Source organism: Hylaeus volcanicus, chromosome 4 (assembly GCF_026283585.1).
Source record: "Hylaeus volcanicus isolate JK05 chromosome 4, UHH_iyHylVolc1.0_haploid, whole genome shotgun sequence".
NCBI lineage: Eukaryota > Metazoa > Arthropoda > Insecta > Hymenoptera > Colletidae > Hylaeus > Hylaeus volcanicus.
The window spans coordinates 23,737,835-23,760,014 of NC_071979.1; the positions used below are offsets into that span (position 1 = coordinate 23,737,835).

At 43.9% G+C, this 22,180-nt stretch overlaps 1 protein-coding gene across 1 annotated transcript in view; it reads left to right on the forward strand.

The window, feature by feature from the left end:
- LOC128875474 (uncharacterized) overlaps positions 1-21,215 on the forward strand; it is a 92,185-nt gene extending 70,970 nt beyond the window's left edge. The window contains exons 3-4 of the mRNA XM_054121096.1: positions 8,509-8,566; positions 14,133-21,215. Of these exons, the coding sequence (XP_053977071.1) occupies positions 8,509-8,566; positions 14,133-14,269 (195 nt within the window). The 3' untranslated portion in view covers positions 14,270-21,215. The remainder of the gene's footprint in view (positions 1-8,508; positions 8,567-14,132) is intronic.
- The last annotated feature ends 965 nt before the right edge of the window (positions 21,216-22,180 follow it).

Here is a 22,180-nt window from a genome sequence, read left to right on the forward strand (position 1 = left end):
TAAACTCTTAAACGCTTAAACTCCTTTCTTTATAAATGAACGTACTCCCGCATGTTTGTGTATATTCGACTACATTTAACTACATTTAGAAACGAGCAGTAAATTCTAGAAGCTCGGAATTCCAGCAAGCTTCCCCTTCCCCGTAAAGATGGGAAATTGTAAAGAACGAAACGCCAAGCCCCGTGCCGCGTCACGCGCACCCCGTTAAACGCACGCCGCTTATAAAGTAAAGTCCTCGAACGCGAAAACAGAAGGCAGTAATCGCGCGTCGTAAACCGTGGCGAACGGCTGGCGGTAACGCTCCCTTTTTCGCACGTTCTAAATTATCCCCCGGGCTGCGGCACGCGCGTTTCAACTCCCCGTAAACACGTTCTCTCCGGACGTTTCCCTCGTCGTTTCGCGACACCAAGTCCCGCGGTACGTTTCCCAGCGAAATATCGGCCACGTTTCGCGGGAAACGCTCGACAGACGTTTTCTGGAAAAGCACCTCGCGGGACGGCGAAACGATGATGGATCGCGTGGTCGCTTACCGCGGTGTTTAGTTTTGTAATAGAAACACAATCGATACTGGCGACGAAGACACAGGCGGTCGCGTTGAAATATTTCGAAAATTTTTCAGGACGGAGTTGCGATAATTCGACAAGTTCAATTTTTAATTTGGGAAGAAGGTGAGGTGGAAGAATATAGTTAATTCTTAGACTTTAACCCCTTGCACTCGAGGCCTTTTTTCTGGTATCTGTCGGCAACTCGGGATGTTTCTTAGCGTTCTATTGCCATGAATTCTAAGCTATCTAGATTTGAGAACAAGGTTACCTTTACCTCACCGACAATCATTTTATTGACGCTTCGAATCCCAAAAAAATGAAACCTAAACAAGCATTACTGCTGGTTGATTTACTGCGTGAAACCTAATGGTGACCGAGAGTTACCTCTCGAGTGCAAAGGGTTAACATTTCGTACAATAACAAGTCGAATTGACCTTTACTTCATTTTATTAAGATCGAAGAATATGTCCACCCCTTAGACTTTAACATCTCGTACGATATCGAGCGAAACCGACCTAAAACCTTTACCGTCGAGGATTGCAATTCTCCTTTAAAGAAGAATAACCCGATTTCCATGGAGCATTCGACGCTGAAATAAATTCGAATACTCACAGCTCAATTTTCGCGAGGAATGTGGGGGCGGAGCGTGGGCTGAGTGTTTCCCTACTGTTTTTAAGCCGGATGGCAGAAAGACGAGAAGCTTTGGGCGTGAAGCGGAAACGCGCTCGTGAAAGACGTCGATCACCGTCGAGGGATTCGTAAACGAGTGTTCCGATCGAAAAGAGAACGACGGGAGGGGGGATGGCAAAGAGAAGAAAGTACAGTTTTATCTGACATGGAAAGGAGACGGGCGTGGAGCGGATTTTATCGATAGCCGCCCTGTGGATACCGATCGCAGGGACTCCCTTTAACGTAGACTTTGAAATTGAAATGCCTACGACGACGCGCGGGATCGAATTCATGCGGGAGACTCGAGAACGGAGTAAGAGGATTCGGGCGAATTTTAAGGACGCCAATTTGCGTCGAGTTCTTCGGGTCATTTCCATTTTATTAGGTTCCACCGCGCGCGCGCGCGACACGAGTCGAAAATAGACCGTAAACAGACCTGGCGGACATAAAAATCCTGGAGACGACTTTTCTCCACGGATGATTTTCCATTTTTAGAGATGTTACCAGATCCTATCGAAGCGATGGATTCGTGACGCGATAAATAAAGGCTGAAGTAGCAAGGATAGCCTTTAAGCTTCGCTGCTTTATCGCGGGTGACTTTAAATTCTGATTAACTAATCCGTCCCTTAATAATTTCCCATTTCCTTTATTTCATGTTTCTGCACGTAACATTACTTCAGCGATTTTTCGCAAGCAAACAGTTATCATTTTAATCCCGCCGTTTGAAAGTGGTCGCGTAAATTTACTTTCAGCTGGTGTACTGACCCAACCAAAACGAAAACTCACTGGGAATGTCTCGACGCCTCCGTCGTTATACGACCGCGTGGCGACGTTCTTCTGGAGAATTTATCCGCTCGCAATTTACCACGAAACGTTCCGAGACCGCGCAATTGCCCTCCCCTGGAAAATAAATTCCATGGCAGGTGTTGCCATTCCGCTAATTGTTTGGCGGCGAAGCCCGTCGGGCTGAATGGCGTCGCCCTCCTTCCGTTTCCCGCGCGACATGTTTAAACGCGATCCAGACGCGCGCTGGAAAATATCAGGAAGTCCGTTAAACTATCCACGCAGCTATTTAGCGCGCATGACACCAGACGTTTATCCATTTTACGGAAAGTCGATCGTGGTGAAATATTAAAGTTGATATGTTGGAAAAAACAGATCGATACTGTATTTCGAATAGGGAATTTAATTAGATGATTGAGTGGTACTAAATTTTAGTGGTTATTCCCGTGTTATCGCAAGAATCAGAGTTACAACTCTTACCTTTTTAGACACGAATCGTATTAGGTTGTCCAGAAAGTTCGCGCCAATTTCTAAGAAAAATTCAAAGGCATATAATATATACATACACGTGTTTATCGAATTACATAGGTGGCATTTTGTTTCACAACCGTTCCACCTTTTAAGGGATGTATACATATTATTTGTTTTCAACCATTTCGATATATTCAGATCTGTACCATCTACCAAAAATCGACATGAACTTTCCGGACAACCCGATATTTCCAAAAACGAACGAAACTTGGAGCTACCCTCGAAAAACGACTCGAGCCAGTCAAATCGAAATAAATCGTCTCATTTACAACGATCGCAGCGTTGAGGTCCGCAACGCGATACGAATACTACCGTCGTTGAAATCACTGGAGCGACGCCATATTTCTCAGGGCTGGGAAATGTCCGCGTTATAAAGCTTACCTCGATGACTTGACGCGTTCGCTAAACACGAATTTTCCATTAGGTGGCGCTTGTATACATCCAGGTTACGACCACCGCGATAACACCGTCGATAAAGCCTTCCTCCTCCTCCTTCTCCTCCTCCTCCTCCTCCCGTTCCCGTTTGCATCCTCCTTAATGCCTTCGTTAGCCGTGATAAAAAATCCACTTTCTTCCGTTCTGTTTGCAGGGCTGATAGTCGAAATTGGGTTTACCGTAGCCTAGCCATCTAGCTACTCCTACTACACGATGAATTTGCCCGTTTATGGCATCGTAATCGCATCGACGCCGGCGATAACGACGACGATAAACCGGTTTCGTCGACGTCTTCGTCGATGGACGTCGCTCGAGATAGGCGGCGCTATGTATCGTCGCGAAAATGGCCGTTGCTGTCACAAACTCGACGCGTTTCGCGATACAAGTAGAAGTCGTAGTCCCTTGTAAACGACGCTTTCCGGTGACGCGTTCACTCGAAAACGACACTCGTAAGAGACTACCAACTCCATCGAACGATTTCTTCGAAACCAACGAAGCGTATTGGAATTGCCACTTTATTTACACGAGTTTCTGATACGGCAACGGAACATAAATTCGATAAATTTCAATTAAAAAAAATAAGAGAACAAAGGTGGCCAATATCGACATTATTACCATATAACAGCATAAGAGTAACGTTGAAGTCACAGTTCGATTCTAGATTGCAACATTCGCGTAAAGTTCGACAGAGGAACGTGTTCTATTGACAGTTGGGTGTCTGGACGGAGTTGTTTCTGGAGGTTCGCTCTTTAAGGTCACGCCACGATGATAGGCAGCCTCCAATTTCCGGTTCCTTAACAGAGGGACCGTCTTTTGAGCGCCTGAAAAGCACTTAAGACACTGCGAATAGCGCCAGCGGCGACGATAAGGAGTCCCGATAGATGCCAGCTTCGCTCTTAGGTATCGACGTTAGGCATCTCGAACTCCGACCGGGCCTCGATGCACACAGAGGGTCGAGAATCGACCACTCTTCCCCCTCGCCCTACAGTTTGTAGAGTTTGTGTTTTCCGCGCCTCGTGAAATCGAGGCGACGTCGCCCCGTTCAGAAACGATAGCAGACAAGCCTTCGCGAATTCAGGTCGATATCGGCGACAAATTCACGCTTGATTGACAAGTATCGTTTCGAGGAGACTATGAGAATGTGTCGCGAATTATTCAGATTTAGGTGTGTCGTTCTTCCTTATCACTTGGATTCCATCTCCTCGAGTAAAATAATAGTTGAAATACAAGTTCTGAACTGAACTTAAGAAATCTACAGAGGAGTTATATAAATTGTACAATTTATAATATATATTTTTTTGACTTGCTACACTCTGATATACTCGATACGTATCAGTAACGTTACAGTGCATGGCTATGAAGAACTTTTAATGGAATAAAAGTGCAAGTCAAGGAGCAATAATGCTTTTTGCAAAAATGCATCGAGTAAAATAATATTAGTTTGTCTGGAAAGTCCGTGCCAAATTTTGCTAGGTGGTACACGTCTGTGTATATTGGAACGGTTGAAAACAATTAACATGGGTGCATCCCTTGAAAGGTGAAAAGGTCGTGGAACAAAATGGTATTTATATAGTTCAATAAAATGTATATCAAAATTCAAACGCGCCTTTGAATTTTTCTTAAAAATCGGCATGAACTTTCTGGACGACCCAAGTTGAAATACAAGTTCTGAACTGAACCTAAGAAATTTTCCAAGGGGTTATATAAATCGAACAATTTATAATATATAATTTTCTAAGTTGCTACACTCCGATATACTCGATACGTATCAGTAACGTTACAGTGCATGGGTATGAAGAACTTTTAATGGAATAAAAGTGAAAGTCAAGGAGGAATAATGCTTCTTGCAAAAATGCCTCGAGTAAAATAATAGTTGGAATACAAGTTCTGAACTGAACCTAAGAAATCTTCAGAAGGATATAAATTGAACAATTAACGTATAATTTTCTAAGTAGCTACTAAAGCATCAGTATCGTTATAGTGCATGGGCAAGAGAGAAACTTTTAATGGAATGAAAGTGCAAGTCAAGTAGAAAAAATGCTGCCCATTTTTTATCGTAATCGTCACCGGTTGCCCCGATTAAAATCTCTCCAGCGTTGATCCCGAGTTAGCGTGTTTCGCGGTAGCCAGCGCCAACGAAAGCCGCGATTCGTCGAAAGTTGGTCGCGTGCGTGAAAAGTGGCCGAGGCCAGGCACGTCATAATGAGAGAATAATGAAGACAAATGAACGCCGTTGGGATAGGCGCTGGAAAAGCTTCGCGGAGGAATTAAACGACGCGCCTCTGGAGTCGATTTCGATGTAAATTCGACTCGCGACGCTCCATTGTTTCCCTGCTGGAAATTGCGGCTTGCTCCAGCCGCGTCGTCGATTAAGAAGTCCATCGTCGGAATTGATAATCGCAAAATTTCGACGATGATTGCTTCTAGGGTGTCGATCCAATCTGGAACAATGGGGCACGTTTAATCACTTTTCTCGAACGATTCGACCTCGAGCCATAAAAGTGAGGAAAGCGTAGGGTGGGCTTGAAGGTAGTCTTCTTTCTTGTCTAATGTACAATCGGTTGTTTAATAAATTTGGTGGTGTTTCGAGTATTTTTTGCCAGGTAGAGATTAAAGTGAAATTTCTGTGTCTCGAGTTACGAGCCCGTCTATTAAATTAGAATATACGTGTTTCTTGCTCTGAACATCCAGGTGTATTCAAAATTGTCCCGAAATTTTTTCTACCAAACATCGCCACCATGAATATACATTTAAAATGTATACGTAAACACCAGGGCGAGAACGGCACGGAATTAAATACCGCGAGGCGAGAGAGAGAGAGAGAGAGAGTCACGAGTCGAGAGTCCAATATAAATTCAAATTTCCCGCAACCATTGTTCCCCTTTTCGCTAAGGCGACGGATTTCCCGTCGTGTCCCGTTTCAATTTTACGGTCCAGTCAGAAAATTGATTTTTTTCTTCAAACTTGATACCGTTCCTCGTGCTTACGACAGTTCTAAAAAATAAAAAATGGAAAATAGAGCTATGTCGTAACATATTTATTTCAAGTAAAAAAAAAAAGAAAAAGAAAAGAGGGACTGAAACCAGTGGGCGCCATTTCATCGATTTCCCACAAATTATTCGTCCATTTCGAAAGGAATAAAACCTTCTTCAGCCCCGACGCGAGTCCAGGGACTCCCTTTCGCGAGATCTAAATATTCAATCACGTCGAATACGCAAATAGTAATTCAATTTCGCTGTTGAGGGGGAAGGGGACGAGTAGGGTGAACAATTTGCATCGATTGTAAGGCGTCAGGACGAATCGCGCGAGTCAAGTATCCGTGGAAGTTAACGGCGATCCGGTTAATCAAACGTCGCGTCGAGGAAAATCGAACTTCCACGGAAAAACGAACTTCTGCACCGAAAACGGGCTGGTGTCTCGTGAAATCCGACGATTATATTTCGCCAAGCAACGATTCGTCCATGATCCCGCGGAAGTCTACCGTAGTCGTCCTTCTCCGAGATTAATCTACTTAGCTGTCGAGTTTCGCGAAACGGGAACGAACAGAACCGAGGCAGCGATAAGAAACTCGGGAGGAAGGGTGAGAATTAAACGAGACGTAAACGAGGGATTCGAGAAACAGACGTTGTTCGAGCGAATGAGCGAGTCACTAGAAATCATATTCTACGATACATTTTACCTTTCTGGTTTAACTATCTCACTTTACGTATGAATTTTCAGACCTCTGAAGCAATAAAAAAAAAAAAAAAAAATATTTAAGACTATCTAAACACATCCAAGTACATTTAAGAGTGTACTAAAATGTTCGAGCGCATCCGAGGAAAATCGTAAAGCATCCGTGAATATCCCAGCGTGTCGTAAAACATCCACGACCACCTCGCGATATCGTATCGGCCATATTCTCGACAGGACCAACCCTACAGGTCTGAAACATATTCCCAGCTATGCAATCCAAACGATTCGGGACACTTATTTCACCCCTGGCCGTTACAGTTCCAATGAAATTGTACACCATTCAGCACGCGTTTGCAAATGGTAAACTCGACCGCGTCGTTATTTGCATCCATCGATCTCCGACCGGTTGAACGGGTGTATCCACAGACAATCCTGCACGGAGCGGTGATTCAACAGAGGGATCGTGCACGGCCCGAATATTCTTGGAATCGTTGACGAATCCACGGAAGAGGCCACGAGTGGTTAGGGAGGAGGGAGGGATGAGGGTGGAACAGGAAGAGTTTAATATGTACGGGAACAGCGGAGGAGTTGCGGAGGGTTTAATATGTACGACGTCCTCGGGGCGTTATAATCGTCGGGTATCGATCACTGCCCGCCTATGACGCAGTCTGCATCGTGGTACTTCGAATTCGTCCAATCAGAGAATACAGGACGACCCCGAGTGACGACCCCGTCCTTTCTAATCACCATTTCGCTTAGCTAGGACCGGAGCTCGGGCCTCTAACGTTGAAACGGCCAGGTGATAGGAAAGGGGAGTCTATCGATAAAATTGGGATCACCCGACGAAAATGAGAGTTCTGTGTTTCTTGAAAAGAGTCGAAGGAGTCGAGGTATACTAGACACTCCTGGATGTTCGAGGATATTCCGTGATATTCTGATTTATTCTTGAGAAGTTTAAGACGCGTTATATTACATTTGAATTTGGAACGTTTGAACTGCCTGGAATGGCCTGGTATGGTACACTATTTCTTGCATGTCATTTTTTTTTTATTTCGTATGGTTCAGAAGGACGCACGTTTCGAGATAAATATCGATGGAACTAGCCATGCATGAAAGTAGTCTTTCACGTTCGCCGTAGAGCAAGAATCTAAATTATCAATCGACACGACAGATGCTCGTTACGCATGAAAAACTGACTGGTAAAAATACCTGTGCACGATTCAGTGCACTACAGATCTACAGTTTCCGTGAAAAGCAAACGTCTAAACTGTTCGTGAGTAACGGATCTTTTAAAAAATATATCGTGGGAACGCCTACGTTCAAATATTTTTTACCGGGCGCTACTTAAATATTACGCAACTTGTACGGTATGTAAACGAAACCTGACAAAATTCCACTCTCGCTGTGGAATTTTTTCCACCAACGATAGCGAAACGCACAAATGGAAAAAGTCGAATCGACGCGCAGCGATTTCATCGGTCTGCGTAAATAAAACAGTTGTCGGACAGCTAATGGGTACTGGGAAAATTCGCGAATTTAACGCAACCCAGGAATGCGGGTTAATTGTTCGACGCTAGTTTAAATAACTGCCCCTCGGCGATTTATCGAAGCACCCCTATCCGCACAGGTGTCTGCGTGATTTTTCACATCGCGGAAAAATGCACGCTTTTTTCCCTTTTCAACGTTCAGATGGTACGACGTTACTCGTACTTGAAATATTCGACTCGTAAATGTCGTATTTTTATTAGACAATTCATTAACAAAAAAAAAAATCCTTCCACAGTAATTACATTGTTAATTTTTTAAATTAAATAAGCAGAGTTCTCACGAGGACTTGGCACACAACTGATCGGTCCTTTTTCTGTTTCAGAAATATGTCAGCGAGGGCTCGACAGTCCGAGATTGCGTCCCGACGTGTGTGGAAAAGGGTGAGCTCTTCATTTTTTCTACCAACCCAACATTCGCGACAGCCCAATTTAGAATCGCGCATTAGAAACAACTACCCGTGTCCCGAATTTCGTGAATTTCAAACTCTCGAAGCGGAAGCGATTCGCTGGAGCATCATTTTATACAACAAAGTTAATAAACATTTAAACGAAAACTAACGGGTTAATAAATGAAACCTCGGTACTCCCGTCGCGGATAATACGGCAATAACATCCGTACGTTAATTGCCGTCTATTATAAACGGACAAACAAATTTCCCCCACTCGCCTCTAACGCAATTAAACTCACGTTGAAACTTGTCCTCCGAAAAAGGGGTCTCCGCGAGGGAGAATAATTCGAGAACGAGCAGGGAAACAATTACGCGTCGTTCTTGTTATTCCGCGCAAATGATCGTAATCGATTTGTCTATATGCGCGACGACGTGCCTCCATTATGTATAATAAAATTTAGCAGAAGAAAATTTATGTTCGATACGCCCAGCTTTCAAAGCTCGGGGCAATTTCCGCCTCGAATAATCCATCCGTCGATGCGATCGAAAGAGTAGGTGGAATCTTAAGCGATAGTGGCGCGAAAAGAAATCATTAAGTCTTGAAATTCACTCTGGCCGGTTCGTAGAAGACCTGTTGCAATCTTCGCTTCAGTTTCTTGCTGATGAAGTCCAAGAGATTTATGAGGGACTTTATAAGTTATATCTACAAGGGAATCTCTTCTTCGCTCGCTCTCGTAATTGGAAACAAAGTTTGTCTAGCCATTGACGACACCTACTTCACTTGTCTAGTTATGAATCTAGTCTAGTACCGAATCCCCTTGTCTGACCATCTATGTACTCGTTCCACTTGCCTGGCCATCGTACATTTCAACAACTGCTAAAACCGAGCTACACGATGTATCCTCCAATCGACTGGAACGGATGACGAAAATTCCCATCCCGCTGTTTGTATAATTTCTCGTTTCCACGAGTATCGAGGATCATTTTGAAAAGCTCTCTGAAAAGTTCAACAGTTCCGTCGAAGATACCAGCGCGGATCAATCGCAGATGGGGAAAAAGCGCAGACACAAGATCCCTGGCTCGAGTTTCTTTCGAAAGCAACCGAGGGGGAAGGTCGATGCTACTCGTTGAAAGGCAACAAGGGGGATTCCATGCGAATCGAAGACCTCTCTCTCTCTCTCTCCCTCGTCGAAGACGACGATCCGCGTGCCCGCTTTGAAATCCGAGCTGCACGCGCGAGCACGTCGAATCCAGTGCGCGCGGTTTACCGCACGAACCGCGCTGGAATTGCTACTCCTCGAATGGTACCTACACCGCCTGGAAATTGGAGCACCAGCTCCACGCTCGACGGGAGAATGAGACGACTCCGTGATTTTTCGCCTCGGACCTTTGACCTCGCGTAACCGTATCATCCCCCATGAACTCGCCGAGATTCACTCCGGCCCACCGTCGATTTCTAAGGATTTTTCTTCTTTGCTGCCTGGAACCAATCCTCCGAGCGTTCCCGGCTCCATTTTTATTAGAGTACTCTCGCTTTCCTTTGAAGCAAACCTACTTAAAAAGTGATCGATCAGAATCTTTCAGGAAGGTAAAATATATTTCTTCGGAGAGGAATGAAAGGCTTGCTTCCATTTATTTTCAGTGCCGTTGTGCGAACTGAATCCGCTTGTCTGACCATTGGTGTACACTTTCTACTTATTATTTAATTATAAATAAGATTTTACTATTCTTTGTATCAGGTTGTCCAGAAAGGTCGTGGCAATTTCGAAGAAACATATTCAAATACACGTTTCAATCTTAATATATATTTATTAAATTACATAGATGCCATTTTGTTCCACAACCTTTCCACCTTTTAAGGGATGTATGCATGTTATTCGTTTTCAACCACTTCGATATACATTCAGACCTGTGCCACCTACCAAAAATCGACATGGACTTTCCGGACAACCCGATATCTCGTTATTTCTTCGATGAATTTTTCAGACATCATTTTACGAACAAGGATGTCTGAAAGAACCGAAACCTAATTCTTCGTCTCCTCTAATTTATTCTATTCGCGCAAACAGTGAATGATCCACCGAGGTCGTCGGACGGACAAAGGTAAACCAGTATCGATGAATTTTTGCCTCGGATCTCGAGGAGGATCGTCCAAGGATCGTTTCTATAATCGAAATAGCGGCAATCAAAGAAACTGTTCCTTCCTGACCGGTCGAATGGCCGGAAAATTCATTAGGGTATGTCCTCCGGGCCGCAATTTCCCCCATTAAAGTCGAGTGTCGTTAAAGCTGTTCTGTCCGCCAGGCTAGATAACCGACGATAATCGAGAGCGGAGAAGTCGAAGAGCTCGGGAGACTTGGACGACTTCCACGCGACGAAGACTCATGCAAAATGTTCCCAAGACGAAAAAAAGAAAAAAAATGGAAAAGAAATAGGAAGTCTGGCGAGAAACTCTCGTCGTCACGACGCCCAGACGTGCGTAATGCGATTAAACGAAAGGGGTGTGAGGAAGGGGATTCCCTGGCAGTCCTTCGTCCTGTTTTCGAACTGAAAATCCCTAGGAAACTTTCGTAATCCCCTCGACGTGTAATGGAGCGCACATGTTGCCAGTCAATGCGTTCAACTTTTCCCTTGAATCCCGTTCCAACGATTTACGCCGCTTCGTTTTCGTAACTTTTGTTTCTCTTTTCTCCATCCATCGAAGTTTCCTCGCTGTCATAATCTTTTTCCGTTCTCCGCAGTTCCTATTCACCTAGATTTCGATGACCGCTATCTCGGTACGATGTTCGAAATTTCTTTGGAATTCGACGATGCTAGATGTTCGCGTCGTTGTCGCCTCTGTTTGCAGTTGCCCTTGGTCGAACATGGGACGTTTATAGTCGGACCAGTAGAATCGGAATTGTTACGTTCGACGAGTAAAATCGCTACTGGTAGAGCCAGAATAGACGAGTAGAATTAACGATGATATCCCCGGACAAGTGGAATCGGTACGGATGTGGTCGGACGAGTAGATTCGACCGTATCCATTCGGACAAGCGAAATGGACTTTCGAAAACGGGCAACCTCGCGAATGTGGGTCGAATACTTTTAATTCCGCCATTTCCATGGCTCGTTAAGTTCTCTTCTCTGAGTCACCGTGTTTTCGTAGTTCGTCACGTTCCCGTGGCAGTTTGCGCTGATTTCCACGGAGGGCAAACGAGGCACATAACTCTCCCCGAGTAAACAGGAAATCGTCCGGCCAGTTATTCGAAATATTATGTCGATTTCCTGTTTCCTCGTTCCCCGTTCGTTCATTTTTCATCTCACTGCGTTTTCGTTAACCCCCCTCATCCCTTCGCGTCACTTCTGTTTTCTTACGGTCGTCTCTCGAGGGGCTATAAACGAGGACAGATTTATCATTCTTAACGAGGAGAAGATCGGTCCGTCTATGAGATTATTGCGCCACCATGTGTCATGTCGAAAGCAAGGTAGCGCTCCCGACGAAAACGGGTAATCTTCGGGGTGGAGATTGAGAACTTCGCGAAGCACGTGATTTTTCAAAGGGGATACCCTCCGGCTTAGAAGTTTCATACTGTCCCGAAACCCCTCGCCTTTCAGTTAAATTTTCGTTACGAGTAAAATTCGAGCTGGTGGAACGGTCTGATAATAGTCAAACGATACTATACCTCTGATAATTGCGTTAAGAAAATAATAATAACGATGCAATTTTCCAAGGTAGAACCTTTCGAGCCTCCTTTCGTCCTGAAATCGAATCGTTACTTTAGACGTTTTTGTAGATGGTACGTTCGATATCCATTTAACGAGTGTTGAAATTCGAGCGTATAAGATGCGGTTGTATCCGCATCGCCAATGAGCGGAAGGGTGTCTCTTTTGTTCATAGTGTTCGTTACGTCTTACGGCTAGCGCGTGGTGCATGGAACGTGTTCCATATATGTTCCCAAAAATGTATTGTAATAACCAACATGTATAATAATCTCTATTCTATCTGTGTTCCTAATATAATAACTAGTTTTATGTAAAGTTATATATTCTTAAATAAAATACCCAACAACGAGCAGTCTTATACCCGAGTTTCATCAGCTTCGAAACACTCTAAGGCCGAACGCACACCGGTACAACCGACTTGAAATTAGCGTTGCAAACCGTTCGCGCTCTTTGTTTTACCAACTCCGCTATCTTTGTTTTACCTAGATCCACGGTCGCATGCAATTAGTTTTAGAATGGTTTAAAACTGATCAGTTGCGCCCGTTTGCGATCGGCCTAACCGTTTTTCAGGTGTCGAAGATGATTTCAAAGGGCTGAATAGCAACGAAAACTTGACGACCTTTAACGTTAAACGCATTCCGATTGCTCGTCGGATTCTCATTTTCACGCACGATTAAGCAAAATATTTTCTCGCGTACCTATCTTTTTCCCCGTTTAACGAGCTTCCTCGCTTCGGTAAGTTCTTCCCATCCGACGTTAAGAAGTTTCGCATTTCTTTTCTTCTTCCCGATGCCTGATTCGCCGAGGGGAAAAGTAGATCGCGTTTTTTACATTTGTAACGGAATTGGCTTATTCCCCGGCACGCGTGTTCTCCTTTTCACTCGCGAGCCTCTTTTCCCGCGCTTTTTAGTTTCATTTAAAAGGCGAGTTATTCACTCTCCGAAGGAGCCCAAAGGCGCTTTTGATATTCTATATTCGATAAAGCTGTGTGTACGTATGTACGTGTGCGTGCGCGTGTGTGTCTTTTATCGCGGTCGGAGCCTTTTATCCCTCGGTATAAATGAAACAACTTCAGTTATGCCGTGCCACTAGGGAAAAAATAGGGCCAAACGTCAGCGCAATTTTTCCGTATCCTAGAAAACCGTTTCGAGACGGCTTCCGACGTTGGGCCTTTCAAAAATAACCGCGCCCGTATCGCTTAGGGAGGAATTTTAAAAGCAATTTTGTTTCAGAGTCATTGCCGTTGCATGGGTGTTTGCGAAAGGGATGTTGTGTCGTTAGTCACATGTTAGAACCTGGGGAAATTCGCTTAGGTGTTATTTTTCGCTGCTATTTTCTTTGTTTTATCACCGTTTTATAACGGTTCATACGGCAAAAAAGTTAGACGGTTCGCGTTGGTGGAGATGAGACTCGTATCGTGATTGTTTAATTGAAGCAATAGTTAGGGGACGAGGATTAAAGTCTAAGGCCGATCGCATGCAGGGGCAACTGATCAGTTTCAAACCACTCTGAAATTAGTTGCATGCGACCGTGGATTTAGGTAAAACAAAGATAGCGGAGTAGGTAAAACAAAGAACGCAAACGGTATTGCAACGCTAATTTCAAATCGGTTGCGCCCATGTGCGATCGCCCGAAATACTTTCTGTCAGACAAGTAGAATAGGTACCGTAATCCGGACAAGGAAAATCTCGAGCCTTTTGCCTCCCGATCGGACCCTTAACACTAGAACCGTATAGTTCCGATAAAAATGTAACCTTCTTCATGTACCTTCCTCAAAAATTCCTCTAAATTCTTCTAAATTCCTCTAAATTTTGTTAGTAACAGTGCTAACGGACGATGTATTTTCTTTCCAGAGGCCTGGAGCACGAGGACGTACTGCTGCCAGCAGGAGGGTTGCAACTCAGGTCCCTCGTTGGCGCCCAGCAGCGTCGCGGTGATCCTCGCCGTGACGATGACGGCGATCCTCGTCGGGCGGAACCTTCGTGGCTAATACGTCGCTAGAAGCGACGAAGAACCCGCGAACGGAAGCACCGGGATCCATCTGACGCGAGAACAAGGTCGCAGAACGTTGCACCGCGCACTAACGACGTTCGAGCCTGATCGCCCTGGCCGTCTTGCTGACTGGACGCTGACGTGTCGATAGCTGTCGCTCGGTCGATCGCTGAACACACGCGGGATTCCGTCGTAATCGCCTATCGACGAGGCTCGATAGGGCGCTCGTTCGTTTGGTCGACTTTTACCTTCGATTCTCGACGGCCACCATTCCCAATCCTTCGCTCCTTCGTTATTTTGCTATCCTTTGGTCTGTTGACCTCTCCGCGAATAATGAAATTGGCAATTCGAGGACGCTTACTATCGGACTTGAAAAACGAGGTATTTCAACATTTTATTTTTTAAAAGCAAATCAAATTACGCGACGCGTTAATTATAAAATTAGTTACATGAAATTCATTCACGTATCCAAACGTGAAGCACGAATTCTAATATACATAGAGACTATATTTAAAATTAAAAATAAAAGCGTCACGTCTGTCTGTACGTAAGTAAATTTCATGTAATTAATTCTGTAACCCCAGAGCAAAATAGATGCGGAGGAGGGTGAAGATATCGTACACAATCGGCCAGAATAGATTGACCGCCGGAGTTTTCCAGCAAGTGTCACATCTGGGGAAATATTGGTCGACTGAGCGTAAACGGGTTAATATCCGTGTCGGTTATCGAGCGAATAATTTCTCACGGGACCCTTTCTGCCAGCTTTGGCGGCCATATTCGAAGACGACCGAGCCCTCCTCCAATTTCTGTCGGTCAGCTATTCGACGACGGCGCTCGGTTCTTCGACGGTCCTCGAATTCAATTTATTTGAGAACTTTCGCGATCCTTTCCACGTACGTCTCCTCTACCACCCCTTCCGATCCTTCGTACATCGACGTGGAAAAAAAAAAAGAAGCGTGGACTGTTCGATGAGAGTGATATACGTCGATGATACGTCCTCGAGTCACGTGCCAGACGAAGCGAATAAAATTCGTCGGCGTTTATAAGTTACGTCGTCTTTGTACGTCCCCTATATGTTTTCCACAGAAACGTTCGTTCTTTACACGGGAATCTACATTTCCATCTCGACGTATTCTTCCTTATTGCGTTTCCTCGCTGAAAATACTTGTAGCTTCTCCTTTGACCCGAGAGAATATTCCGTTTCTTTCCCGGGGATAGAAATTGTTCACACTCTGTAGCTACAAATAGTGACGGGACAAATAATAGGGTAATTGCTCCTACAGTGCTTCAAAAATTCCGTATCATTTTAAATCCGGAAGTCGCTATACTTACATATCCAAATTTTTACTTTTTTCGTCGCAACCCTCTGTTGCATAACACCCTCGATAAAGATACTTCCAGCAAATTTTCTATCCGCAAAATTATATGGGAACGATTTCTTTCCTACTGAATGAATTAAAATTCATGCAGCGGGGGGTTAATTCCACCCCGATCTCGTCTCGAAATATTCCCCCTTCGTTCCTTTCCCGGTTTTTTCGTTGCAAAGTCGACCAACTGAACTTCTACCGCTTTCAAAAAAAAAAAAAAAAAAATAAAAAAAATAAAAACCAAGCTCGTGGTTGGTCGAGGTAGAAGTTGAACGGCAGCAAGAAGTCCACAGAGAAATCGACCATCCGACAATCGTCGATCCAGGGTCCTGGAGAGCAAGAACGCCTACGTGTGGAAACAATCGGACCACAATCGTTCTAATCGAAGCGCGATAACAGGCGCGGCGAACGCGCAGGACGGGTTCCCGATGCCTCGTTCGTGGTCGTGCATCGACGTCTTTTTAGATCATAAGAAATTCGTTCAATGGCGTGGAACAAAAAGAAGACCAGAAACCAGAGGAGAATGAGCGTGAACGTGAGAGAGAGCGAGAGAGAGAAAGAGAGACAGAGCGAGAGCGAGAGAGTGAGTGAGAACGAGAGAAAGAAAACAGAGTCGAGAGAAACCAGAAACGAGAATGAACAAAGGAACCGTGCGGATATGTAACTCACATACAGATAACAAGTTTAAATAAAAAGAAAAAAAAAAAGAGGAACAGCGAGGATAATAATAATAATAACGTTATTATTATTACTATATTGCTACTATTACTACTATTACTACTATTATTATTACTACTACTATTACTATTACCATTACTATTGTAACTACTGGGGGATAAAAAAAAAAAAAAACGAAACAGCATCACCACGAATATACATGCAAGTAGCGGTGTAAACGACGATAGGCGGCGAACGGAGTGGAGAAGTTGTCGATTATTACATATTGTAACCGCTTGAAGTAGCCTTATACTCGTAACTGAGATACAACAGAGAGTAAGACGCGAGCGTTGGCGTGAGGGGACTGCGCACTGCCCCGTTTCCGATGCATTCGCTCACAATTCATCGAAAATGAGAAGAATCTCGTGTAATTGTCACGTCGTTAGAGGTACAGCGAGTCCTCGAATTTACGCGGTTATGCATAAACGTGTTGCACGGAGAAAGAAAGATCAGTCCTCTGTCAACAGCGAACAGTCCTTGTTCGATCGGCCGATCGGTCGAAGGCTGAGTCGAGTGTCCGACCTAGTACGATCAGAATCTACTGCCAGTACCGGTCTTCTTTTCTCCCAACGATACATTTGGTACTCAATCTTAGCTGCAACGAGTAACTAAGTTGATAATAGCGAATTGAACAGATTCCTATACACAGACATTCACGAAAGCAGAAATTGGCAAAATTGGCAACCAAAGGAACGTAAGTACGTGCACATATACAAAGAGACACAACTCGAGGGCTCACTGTGATTAAATAGTTTCTTCCTCGTAGAGATCGGTATCGTCATCGGTACGGCATTTCATGGAGTTATTTTCGAGAGATGCTTTTGATTTTGCGCGTACAGGGCAGCTCTCTGTACGAGTCAATTATCGCGACTGGGTAATTTGTGTGAGTCAATTATCATCGGTAGAGGTTTGTGCGAGTCGATCGTTGTAGGAAGCGGTTCGCATGCGTACCCGTTCTTGTTTCTTTTACTCGGTGTCGGTTCTATTCTTTCCGACTCGGTTTCCTGTATTATTTTTTCATCGTTGAATCAACGCCTCGGAGCCAAGGATGGGCAAAATTATTATCGAAGTTAATATATTGAATTTATCGTTCGAATACATTGAAGTCGATGCACCGAATTAAATTTAAAGGTGGTAGAAATTAATGTATCCGAATGACAGATGATAAATAAGACCAACACACAGTGATTATTCGTGACGTTTATTCGATCGACCAGTTAAATATACATTTAATCGTTGCAAAATATTTTTAATTCGAATTCTGATTTCTACTCGACGAGTAACGAGTAAACTTTTTCTTTTTATTCGTTATTCGAGGTTTTTAGGCGGATAAGAATTTTGCCCGTCGCAGCTCGGAGCGAAACGAGCGCATCCGTTCTCTTCTCAGGCTAACCAGCATCCGAACCGGTCGATTGATCGTTCCGATCGATCGATCGGCCACGAGATTCCTAAAGAGTAGCGAGAAACAATTCATTCTAGCCCGTAAGCCAAGCGATCACAAGTAGGGGACAACTATCTACCTATTCACTGGGAGAAGGTAGCGACAGAGAGTTCTAGCGATTATATACCTGTTCTTGAGATTAGGCGAAGATGATTTATCTAAAGTTAGCGCGAGTCTAGCGATAATAACTAAACTTAATCTGTTTCCCGTCTCGGACGTCAACTAATTAAACGTCGTTGTTATTGTTGGAGGAACGTTTCGAGGCAGACCAAAGTTTTACGATTCGCGATACATCGATCGATCGATCGAGTTTCTGTTGGGTCTTCGTCGTGACGCGTCCGGGTACGATTAGAGTCAAGAAAGGCCGTCATCGTCGCGTCATGCGCCGTCATACGTGCGACGAAGGAGCTAAAGAAATACACAACGGCTCTCATAGCAAAATTTCTCCAGCCTACCTGACCTAAACTGTCACTATACCGGTAGGTCCAGCAACACAAACGAATCTCAACGCGAAACAACGATATCAACTCATCATTGCTATCCTCTCTGATCGATCTACCTTTAACTTCGTACTCGATCTAACAATTTCCCGACGAAACGTTTTCCAGCCGCGTCCAACGACCGAAGGCCCCCACCCAAATGATCGAAGTCATCATTCAATACCGACTCACGTACGATCCAGTTGGATTCGAGCCACGATCATCGTAGATCAGCTCGTCAAGCTTCGCTTACACTTTATCCATGTATTTTTATAACGCAAAGTGAGAAACAGGGACGCCTGGATTCGACTCGAGTCCCACCCACATCGATCTTCGTTAATCGTTGGCTCGAACCCTCGTCTGGAATCGACGATCTCAATCCTAGATCAAACGAACGCAGAACACTGTCCACCGAATAGAAGGGAACCATTCTACCTCGAATCGTTTCGCGAAACTATGTAAAAAATGAAAAGATACTACATAGACACACACGTACACAAACGAAGAGAAAAAATGTGGCAAAATTCAGAGGATCATTGATATATATGTACATATATATATCGACACCCAAAACACCTTTTTGGACGATACCTTAACGAGTTACGGACACTCCACGCGATAATTCTAGGCGATTTCCTTAGCGAGTAAGGTTTTATTATATATTATTAACGAGAGACGCTCGATAATGAAATCCGACATCGTTCCAACCTCCTATTTAAGCTTACGCCGCGAGCATAACGAATGCACCAAAATTAATGCGAGGCGAATAGGGGAGAGACTAGCCGGCGTTTTAAATCAGCGTAACGTTTTACATTCGCTTTGAGCACTATTTCGATAGGTATTAAAGGTTCAAAGTCTAAACGATAATGCCTTTTCTTTATCCCCGCACCGGACACCGCGAGCCAACGACGGTGTCCACGTGAGAATGAGAGATGGACCGAGCACGTGACACGTGAATTCTCGCGAGTAGATCAACGCTTCCGTTACGCGATCTTCCTAGCATGTGCCTGAGGCTTCGCTTTCGAGGGAATTCACCTACCATTGACATTGATCGGCGTTTCCCAAACTTCCGTAGTCGTCGAATAGGTTCAGGATGTGTTCGATACGAGTCAGGTTCTGCTCGTTGGATCTCATCGAGTTCTTCGTATGCTCGATAACGGATCATTCCCGCCATCGTTTATGGCTATGCGGCTCGAAACGATGCGTCTGATTAATTTACTTCAATTGTCCGCGATATCAAACAACCTTTCAAATCCAGTCATTGATCTATCGTTTCCAGTGATCATTAATTTACGGTGAACAACTAATTTCTCGCTCGAAGGGGTAAAATAAAAGATCGTACCGCGGGGATTAACGGTGATTTTCCCTTAGTTTGGGAAACGCTGGGCACGGATAATCGAACGTCGAAGGGTTTTCTTACTTTCGCTGTTATTCGATTCTTAAAGTTGGATAAAAAAAAAAATGTTCGCGAAGTTATCACACCTCGATCACCGATCGACGAATGGAATCGTCGAGACATATTTTACTGAACTCTCCGATTCTTCGTAAACTCGTTACCCTTAACACTCGTTAGGACAAGAGAGAGAGGGGAGAGAGAGAGAGAGGGGAGAGAGAGAGAGAGAGAGCGAAGAAGAGCGAATGCTGACGCGCGAGTGAGTGGGCGACTGCACTTCGGTTGAATGAAAACGAATGAAAGGCTCGAGTGAATGACGCTGAGCAATACTGTCGGGGAAAAGAGTGAAAAGGAAAGGAAAAAAATCGGAAAAATTTCAAACGAACGCTCGTCGAAGGAGCGGCACGGGACGAAAGGTGAGAATACAGGGTGTTTTCGAAGTACGGGATGTGCAAAAAAAATTGGCAAAACCGTGGAAAGAAACCAAAAAGAGAATCGCAACGTCTCGTTAAACGTTGTCGACCCAAAACCCAACCGCGCACCATTTTTTGGAAGAATAAATAAACTCCGTACTGGAATAAGTATGATGCTAAACGAAAAGTTTAAGAAACGAAATTGTTTTGCAGTCCTAGAGAGATGTAAATTCGTCGAAACGTCAGGTATAGCGTGTTTGTTTTGTACGGGGCTGCTTGATTCGTTTCTATCGTAAATGTCACCCGCCATTAGATCCTATCGCCAATGTCGCGTACACCCAGTACAATAACAACAGGTGAGTTCCGTACGAGCATTGCCACGCGGTATGTACCGATTCGTAGAAAAAGGCTTCTCGTCTCTGTACGTACGTTTATCAAGAATTCTCAAAAGTCTATACGGTACCTGTAATTCAGGAGCACCCTGTAGCTACGTCTCTGTATACTGATACAGGAGTAATCGCTTTCAAGTGACATTTTTACCTTGGATGCAAGTGACGGAAGTATCCCGCACTATTTCTGTTAATTCGGTAGGAGCAACACCTCCGTCTTCTTGGATTCATCTCGCGATTTTGCTCGACTTTGTCACTTCGAAGCGGCGACTATCGTGCCTCGACGCGTAAACGACGGTCTCGCGAATTTGAATCGAGGAAAGAGAGAGAATGAACACATGCGAGAACGAGAGAGCGAGAAAGAGCAGAGTTGAAACAAAAGAAGAGATATATAAATGTATAAATATATATATATACATGACGTTATACATAAATTGTATTGGATTACGAAAGGATCGCACCGAAAACAAGAAAATGAGAAAAAAACAGTTAAGATACACGCATTAAATAATTTTAGGATTAACGATTAATCGACGATTATGTAAGCCGAGAGGACCGAGCGAACAAAAAAAATATATATACATATATATTATACTATATTATATTAAATTATATTATATTATAATATATTAAATTATACTATATTATATTATTTAGTCACGTAAACAGAATCATATATGTATGACGAGTTGTACATTTATATTAGACACACACAGACGCAATAATAAAGACCGTAAAATACGAACACATGGATATCGTGGCGAACTCAAAAATGAAGAAGAAGAACTTTCTAAAGGATCTATAGAGTAAATTTGAATTCATCACTTGAACCACGAAAAATACAATTCAAATTCTGTAGTGTTGACGAAAAGAAAAAAATTTTAAAGTTCGCTACACAAGCGAAGTGGAATTAGTGGAATTTTTTTCACGGGCGTGACGTGGTTCGTTTCGTTTAATTAATTTAATTTTACATCAACGAAGGAAGTTGAAACGGTTTCCCGCTGGGACTCGAACGAGAGACAGGAGTGGCGGAGGGCGTGTTTGAAATTTTTACGAGATCTCCAAACGTGTCGTCAACTCCCGGATTTTCCTTTTTATTTTTTATTTTTTTTATCTTTTTCTCATCTCGTGTCGGTTTTCGATGGGCCAGGCTCATCAGGAGAGGGCGTAGCCCTTCTCGTTGTTCCGTTACGTGCTCTACAGGGATCGTGCGAATTTATGAATTTCAGCTTTTCCACCGACACGGCTCCAGGGCCTCCCGTAGCGAGCGTAAAAAGCACGGAGCGGAACGCTTCGAAGCGGTTTTGCATATTTTTCACATCTTTGCTGATCGTCGACCGAAAAATCGCGGAAACCAGAGCACACGGAAGCGTTCGAAAACGAAGGGCGCCCTGGAATCTAGAAAGGACTGCGAACGTTGAAAGGAATATTTTATTCTCTCCATTTTAGAATTTTATTTAATTTTTTCATCATTCGAAACAAGAGAAAATATAAAGGTTGCGACAGGAATCCCGATGCAACCGATAAGAGGAGTGATTATTCTTTCTGCAACTAAAATAAGTTTTATAGAAAATATTTACTAAGGCTATCGAGTGATTACGCCCCTAGGCGTATAAAGTCAGCGACGATGTAATAGTAAGGGCGTGGCAGTAATTATATAAGAGCAGTGGGGATATAGTGGAGGCGTACAGTGGCAATTTAGATGAAAGT